The sequence below is a fragment of the Phallusia mammillata genome, chromosome 1, assembly GCF_965637545.1.
Source record: "Phallusia mammillata chromosome 1, kaPhaMamm4.hap1.1, whole genome shotgun sequence".
Lineage (NCBI taxonomy): Eukaryota > Metazoa > Chordata > Ascidiacea > Phlebobranchia > Ascidiidae > Phallusia > Phallusia mammillata.
The window spans coordinates 13,166,110-13,174,060 of NC_137252.1; the positions used below are offsets into that span (position 1 = coordinate 13,166,110).

The following is a 7,951-nucleotide window of genomic DNA, read 5'->3' on the forward strand; positions in this document are numbered from 1 at the left end:
TCTTTAATCAGTAATTTTAAAAACCAAAGCAAGCAGGCAATTGGCGGCCGTTTGTGAAATAAAGATCTGTTATGCGGCTGTCATAGCGAAAAGCTTGTGCACCCCTGGGCTATACCCATCAAGGGGTCGCGTAGAAGTTTCTGTTTTGAAATGGGGTCGCAGAGCAAGAAAGTTTGAGTAGCCCTGCATTATACAATGCTACAAGCAAAACAAAAAAGACGCAAATGGCAGGAATGTAGAGCCTTATTCTATCAACAAAAACGGAGCGAAAATAATGTTCAAGACGGAATATTTTTTTTGTTTAAATCGTCCAAAAGCTTTTGATAATAATACACTTATCGACACACACTTGTTTAAACATTTGCGTCAAATAAACATGTTCGTTGATACGTTGGCGTACAATACCGTATTAACTCATTGCCTCCACAAAAATATTATTTGTTCTATTTTTTGACCAAAGATTTGTGCTGAAAAATGTAACAAAAATTTGACACAATCTCGGGATAGAAAAATAGGTGAAGGGAAACATTAGTAGTACAATGCAACAAACGTTTTTTCGCAAATCAAACAAAATTGAAAAATTTAGGTAAAGTAAAAAAAAAATAGTACATCGGAATATTGCATGGTACAAAGTAACGTATATAGATGAAATATGACCAAGTGTTACAAAAAGTTTTGTTCACTGGCATGACAAGTAAATTTTCAATTCAACAAAACATGACTGGGCGCTTTCAAGTAGATGAGCAGTCGGGATACGTCACTGGTTGTCTAAATTTATAACAAAAAATGAATAAATGCTCTATTAAAATGCTATATTTGGATCAGTAGTACTCAACCATTTAAGTTTGCGGAACAGAAAACTTTCAAAACAAATTTTGGGGACCGTTGGACTTTTAAAATCAACCCAAAATGTAATTACGACAAAAATATGCAATTCAAAAGAAGTATGAAAAATTCAATGTAATGAGAAGTTTGTTGCTATCTTTTGCACTTTTAAACATTTTTGCAAATTAGGGAACATGAATATTCAAAATCAGTTCAAAATTTAAGGAAAGTTCACATGGACCGGCACCTGTCCGCGGACTGGCGGTTGAGAACCACTGATTCAGATGATGTGTCAAAGAAAAACTTTCAAAAAAACATGTTTAAATAACGACTATGTATTTATGTTTTTATTGTGAAAACATCTCTAAATATAATACATATACACTCCATCATTATGTACATATGTATGTAATTGTAATATGTAGGCATTAATGCGTAAATGTTAGCTGTATATACATGGCAACACGCAGTTGGTTTGGAAGACATTGCGATTTTGTTGCATCAACACACTAAAATAGGAACCACTGCAATATCAACAGTACAATTTGATCTGTACAAAAACTACAATCCTAGGTGAAATGAAAAATGCAGCTTCATACAACTGTACAAGAAAATGTATCATATTGACAATGTGCTGGGAAACTGCACAAAAGTTTGAGAACTGAAATTTGAAAAAAATTGTCCTGAATAGAAACTCCATTACTAATTGTTTTGTAGGTATTATTATCACACAAACTAGTCATGATTTTTTAGAAATATTTATTTTTATCAATTTTAAATTAACCACAAAGATAACAAATTGTCTTGGAAGATAATTAGAGTTAAAGGTATTTGATCCTAAAATGGAAGAAAATGTAGCAAAGTTACAAATAACAACTTTGGGAAGACCATTATTATTGACACGACAGAAAAAAACAATAAAACAAGTTTGTTGCTATCAAATAGGCACAAGCTTTGGCAAAAGTATCTATATATTTACACTTAGTTGAACAACATGTACATTTGATGGAAACACAACATCAGTAGGATAAGTTCGTTTGTATCACATATTTAACAAAAAAGTGATTTGTGTTACTTCAATCAAATGATTGCATAAACTTTGCCCAATTTCTATCACAGAATAACATCTACTGTTATAAAATGTAAATATGAACATGTTCTCCTTTGAATGTAGTATGATTTTGCCTATAGACAATCTTCCAATTAATGGCACTAAAATTTACATGGAAAAATGTAGCAATGTACCTCATTTAGGTGGGGATGTTACACAGGACTGTGCATTTGAAGGGCAGTTTTTGTATTCACGCAGATGGGGATTTCCCAGGTCACCCTTATTGGCCCCAGTGTCACTACCTACACTAGGGGGTCCATTGGTGCGAACACATGCACATCGAGCCTCTGCAGCCCCTGTTGGGTGATAAAGTCTGGGCACTCCAACCCAGTCCCTTTGTATTCCACCACTGCAGCAAATAAGCTTTTTTTAAATCAATAAATGCTACCAAGAATAGTTTATATTTCTTACACAACTGGCAGGTAGTGTTTGTTAGTACAGGCAGTAAGTTGAATAAAAGTCTATTTTTTGCATGATAAATTACAAAAAAAAATTGTTTAGACTTTTATCAGTTGAGAAAAAATTCTAGTTAGTTTCATATGTTGGGTAACTCCAAGAAGACAAAATACAAATGCTGTTAACCTGTCCAGTCTGTAGTTATTTAAAGACATATAAATAATGTAAGTGATAGATCATTTTTTACCTTCAATTGCAAACCTATTAAATTATTTGCCTAAGAATCCAATACCTGCGGTTCGAACACCAAACGCGAGATCCTTTTGCTGCTGAAAACTCAGAATTGCAGGGAGGAAATATTTTCTGCTCATCTTGCTGTTTTCTTTTTCCTTCTTTGGCAAGTGCAATTGATTTTTGGACCTCAGTATATTCTGCGGTTGGTTGGCCATTCTTATCATAGAAATACCCAACTACAACACCTGTTAAGCATTATTTGAGTTGTTTTGCGTAGAGGTGACAAACAATATGTAACACATATGTTTGCAAGATTAGGTCAAGTAACGTTCATTATTAAAAACATGTAAGAAATGTGTTGTTAACCAAGTAGTGGCCATTAATTAGGGATTCTGAGAATACAGAATCATTTTCTAGAAGTCTGTGTTTGGGAGACTTTGTAGCATAACATAGCTTACCAACATATTTATAAGAGCTTTCATAGAATTCTGACCATTCATCGAATCCTAAGAACAGATTAGGATCTAACCCCTCAAGATTGTCAGTTAAACCTTCATCAGTAAATTCACCCGTCACAAAACCACGAGTTCCATCACGACCTAAGTTCATTCAACACATGTTTATTACCAAAAAACAGTCAGAAAAATATTTTGTTGTGATTAAATTTAATTCCAATGCTTACCAGCAAAAAAGGAGTACCCTCCTCCTGGAGCATAATGATCTTTACCATTGCTTACATCATAAACTTTTCCCATAAATGCAAGACACAATCCTTTACTTCCTTCGTCACCCCTGTAGTGATCCCACAATTCTTTTTTAGTAAAAATTTTTCCTTTGAAATCAGATGTTGGTTTTTCTTGCTGGTCTAAAAACATCGTTTGTTGGTTGCAGTTTTTTTGTTCGTAAGTGGTAAAAATGTTCAAACATGCTATGCTAATGAATCAGTTGTCTAGTCACTTTATAGGCTTTATTTGCCAAGGTATTAGATAAATTTGAGTTAACAATTATGTTGATAAAACAAAGAAACTGAATAAGAAGCAACGTCTTCAAAATTACATTAAGGAAAAGCAATGTGCTTAGTTAATTATGAGCTAATATTTGAAGTCAAAAAACAGTAGAAATGAAAATGATTACCTTACCTTTAGCCACTTTGTTCGAGACAGATTTGCTATGCATCCATTGCATTACTTGTTTAGGAATATACTTTTCGACATTCTGTAAAATCTTTGCAGGAATTACATTGTGTAATTGTGGACCATAATAATAACCAACTGCCACAGATATAAGTAAAATACAAACAGAGAACTTTAAACACGACATGCCCACCTACAAGCAGCAGAATAGAAGTTACATTTGTTGCATATAAAATAAGCAAGAACACACAACTGCTTATTCAACCTCATGTAAGGCCCATCAGAGTTACAACTCGGATTAAATTTTTAACAAACTGCGACATTCGTTTTCTTTAAAAGTAGCCCAGTGAGTCAGTGACGCAACGAGAGTGGAAGGCAGATAGGCAAATGAGGAATGACTCTTTACTTTCTACTCAAATCAGCCTAATTTTCACATTATCATATCATGCTTCATTAATTCTTTGACTCCAACGCTCAGGATTAAAATGAAAAAATGCGCGGCAGTTCCCAAAACAACAATCAAATTGTTTTGCTTTTGTAGAAACTTGGGGTTTACTGTTTACAGTGTTTAGGCCGCTTTTGAACAAAACCGATAATGATGGTGTTGTAAGTATAAGTCGGTTCTAATGACAAAATTCGAATGCTAAAGATTCTTTTGAACTCTTACGGAAAGTGTGTTTTGGGCAGTGTCCAGTGATTATTTGTTTTACCCAATCTGGTATTGTAATTTTTATGTAACGGTTTTTGCACCTTAACTTCCATAAATTTAGATAAGCTTATCAGTTATCGGCATCGCATAATGTATTGATTTTGTGACAAATTATTTAATCACAACTTTCAAACATTTAACCCTGTGTAAGACTTGTTGCAAGGGGTGCCCTAAAAAGAAATAGCTTTTCTTAAAAAGTAAAAATGTGCTATCAGAATACAGTACACACTTTATGTTTGATGTGATGGACCAAACCAAAACTGTGGGCCAAATATTGTAATAACTGTTTGGATTACCAGTTGGTTTATCTATATTTTTCTTCATGGTTTTAGTTGGTGCTCAAACAATGTCTCAGTACAGAGCCTAAATTCTTTTTGTTGAAGTGTGATCCTACTACATATTTTCTCTGTTTACAATGTTTGTGGGCCTTTTTTAGACACAGGTAAAATTTTCTCACACTGAACATAACAAAACAGTAGCGGGTCTAGTCTGGCCATTCTATTCTGTGTTTTACACCCCAATCTTAAAAAATGTTTTTCTATTTTTCTGAGTTGGGTAAGCAATACTTGTTTAACCATGTCTGCTGGTGTTGATGATGAGTGGTTAAAAACTGCAGCAGCCCAAGATTATCTAAATTCAATTCTTCAGCGGGGCAAAAGAAAGCAGTTTGGGTTGTTGGAACATCCCTCTCTACCTCCACAGAAGGCAGTTAGTGTCATCAAATACAAAGTTTTTGTTTGTGGCAAAGCTTCGGTTGGCAAAAGTGCAACAATTGCAAAACTGGCTGGGACTAAAGTAAATAAACATGTAAATGAAACTGCTGGTATTGAAACCACATCGTTGTACTGGCCTGTTCGGCTCATAACTAATGGCAAGGTTGTCTTTTTTTATCTACAATTATGGGATGTTGGGGACAATGCAATCAACAAGTTTGATCATATTCTACCAGCATGTAAAGAAGATGTGGATTGTATCTTGTTTACCTTCTCTTTGACAGATCGAACAAGTTTTGTTGAGGTTCCTCATTATATGACCAGGATGTCTGATGGCACAGAAAAGCCCCCTGCACGAATTGTAATTGCCACAAAAGCAGACCAGTATATCCACAGTGATATAAGTGAAAGAGAGATTCAAGATTTAAGTGAAACACATGAAGTGCCTGTTCTACGCATCAATAACTTGTCACAGAGCTTTGGTGATGGGTATGAAAGTATCAAAGATGTTGCCTTGGTACTAAACAAGTTGTGTGAAAGTTTATGGATTAGGGACCAACAGCTATCCACATCATATGGTGCCATGTACCACCAACAGTCAATGGTGTAAATCAGTAGTTCTCAAACTGCGTTGCGACGCCCTGGTGCGTCGTTTCAATTTTCCAAGGGCGTCGCAGAATAGTTCTGTTTCGTGGCTTTTTGTTGTTGTATCAATAAACACAACTTTAATAATAACTTTTCCAGAGGCGTCACAACCAAAAAAAGAGAACCACGGGTGTAAATGTTATGCAGCACAATCAGTATTGTATTTCTAAGCAGTTTGTGGGAAAATCAATCTGAACTAGAATGCCTACTTAATAATGTACTTTAAATTGAAAAGCATGTCATTGTGAGCATTCCTTGTGTGCTGTGTTTTTTTTTCCATTTTTTTAAATATATGTTATCATTAAAAGTACATTAAGTTGGTTTGGTAAATTAGGAGAATTTGGAATGTACTAAGTATTGTCAAGTGTGCATTATTTGCTTCATATAGATGCTCCTCATATATATACTGTGTAGTATATATGTTTTTAGATTCCGATTGGTTTGTCTTTTATGTATGTTGCACTTGCACTTTTGTGTTGCACACGATTCATAGATTTTGTCTAGGTTTGCGACAACATTAGTGAAATGACTGAAAAAACTAACATAACAGAGGCTTCTGTGGTTGAAATGTCAGAAGTTTCTGAAGACAGTCCTGAGACTTGTGCCAGATATGAAAGTCTTATAACTTGCATTGAAAAATTTATCAAAAAAATTCGAAGCAAACCTGGAAGGTAAAGTAACACCATAACTTCAGGTTTTTATGATAAAACTGTGATTTCCTTTGTTAATATTTCTTTTTTGCACAATATGATATATAGTTTTTTAACTTTATTTAGTTGCAAGAAATTAGCAAAAGTCTTTCCATCACTCTACAAATCAAATCCTGAAGTTGTAGCAGTGGCATCTAACCAACTGTGGGACACATTTGAGGAAAATCTACGAACTGACATTATGAAATTGATAAACAACATGCAGTTGAGAAGTCTTCTGTGTGAATTAACTAAATGTGAAGCATCTGAAGACACACAAGCATGGTAAGTGTTTGTGAACATAGTTATTGACTCATGTTATGTAATGCCTAATTATGTTACTGCTAGTCAGGTAGTAGAAAAAAGCAAACTGTGTTTCATGGAAAACTGCAATCGAAATACATTTTAACTAACAATGTACATACCTATTCGGAATTAATTTAAATAAAAAAAAAATCTATGAGGTTAACCAGATATTTTCTTATGAAAGGATAAGCTACATATCAATTGACAAGCTAAAAAAGTATGTGCTTTGTGTGAAACTCTTTCATTAAGCTTGAAAACATTGAATCATGTCACTGTAACAATAAAATGTCACAGTGTTATTTTGTAGGAGGCCGAGTGGAAATCCAGAAAAAGATTCTGAAGCTCACATTGGCTTAACGCAGCACAACACAATTCTTAAACTGACTGAACTACTACAGGTAAATCTCCACTTGTTCTATTTGTGAAGAAACAGCTTGGTTTCAATCTTTTTTTATTTTCCGCAGTCCATTTTCTGAACATAAGAGCTAAATACAAGCCAGCTGTTATAAAAATGAAAACAAATTATCAAATAGGGTTACATTTACCAATGTTTCTCTATGTTGTTGCTTGTATGCTAGTATATGCCTCTGAGTGAAACTACTAATAGTATAAAATTCTGCTCGATTTTTCATGTCTTTAGTGCATCTTTTGTTTTAATATGACTTGCAGAAAGAACAAAGTGCAAATGCTGTGCTTCGAGATCAGGTAAAAGTTAAAGAATCAGGAGTGAAAAAATTGTTGGATGAAGTTGAACAACAACTTGAAAAAATAGAAGAAGTAAGTTGGGATCCAGCTTGTTTCGGTTTTAAATTTAGTTCCTTTATTTGTTGTTTTATTGGGCAAAAAATGATTAACGTTGAATGTTTTTAATGTTTCCTTTTTATTTAGACAAGTTCAAGATGTTTACAAGTGGAAGATTTTGTGTCTAAATTAAATGAAAGATCATGCCAGGAATCAGATTAAAAGGTAAACTTGTTTTAATAATTTCACTGCTGGATGTGTTTTCCATTGCATGTTTATGTTCATAAAAATATGACTGCATGACTTCTGTAGTTTGCTGCTTAATAACCAAAAATACTTGGTACTGGTGCAGTATTATACTTCACTGCTGAAGTTTACTGTATTTTAGTTTTGCATGTCTTTGTTTTACAAATCGTTAATGCCAAAATTTACACCTTTTGGAGACTTAA

The 7,951-nt window shown here is 34.0% G+C and overlaps 3 protein-coding genes across 8 annotated transcripts in view; 2 read left to right on the top strand and 1 right to left on the bottom strand.

The window, feature by feature from the left end:
- Positions 1–225: 225 nt before the first annotated feature.
- Positions 226–3,918, bottom strand: LOC145231883 (neuferricin-like). Of its 3 annotated transcripts, none has more exons than XM_080096370.1 (6): positions 3,706–3,918; positions 3,249–3,431; positions 3,025–3,165; positions 2,625–2,811; positions 2,071–2,285; positions 226–768 (listed from the first exon to the last, which is right to left on the bottom strand). In XM_080096370.1, exons 1-5 carry the CDS (start codon positions 3,884–3,886, stop codon positions 2,072–2,074), a joined length of 906 nt encoding a protein of 301 aa, XP_079952496.1. In that variant the 5' UTR covers positions 3,887–3,918; the 3' UTR covers positions 226–768; position 2,071. The 3 variants fall into 3 exon arrangements, with proteins under 3 accessions (XP_079952496.1, XP_079952498.1, XP_079952495.1); XM_080096372.1 differs by having other exon boundaries at positions 226–2,010; XM_080096369.1 differs by having other exon boundaries at positions 226–2,285.
- Positions 3,919–4,264: 346 nt separating this feature from the next.
- On the top strand, positions 4,265–6,270 carry LOC145230277 (ciliogenesis and planar polarity effector 2-like). The gene has a single exon (XM_080095673.1). The coding sequence runs from the start codon at positions 4,985–4,987 to the stop codon at positions 5,729–5,731; it is 747 nt and encodes a 248-aa protein (XP_079951799.1). The 5' UTR covers positions 4,265–4,984; the 3' UTR covers positions 5,732–6,270.
- A 21-nt stretch (positions 6,271–6,291) lies between these two features.
- Positions 6,292–7,951, top strand: part of LOC145230287 (uncharacterized) — a 41,450-nt gene continuing 39,790 nt past the window's right edge. For all 4 annotated transcript variants that reach the window (XM_080095702.1, XM_080095694.1, XM_080095682.1 and 1 more), the window contains exons 1-5: positions 6,292–6,437; positions 6,543–6,740; positions 7,069–7,159; positions 7,431–7,538; positions 7,650–7,727. In XM_080095702.1, the coding sequence (XP_079951828.1) occupies positions 6,292–6,437; positions 6,543–6,740; positions 7,069–7,159; positions 7,431–7,538; positions 7,650–7,724 (618 nt within the window). In that variant the 3' untranslated portion in view covers positions 7,725–7,727. The remainder of the gene's footprint in view (positions 6,438–6,542; positions 6,741–7,068; positions 7,160–7,430; positions 7,539–7,649; positions 7,728–7,951) is intronic.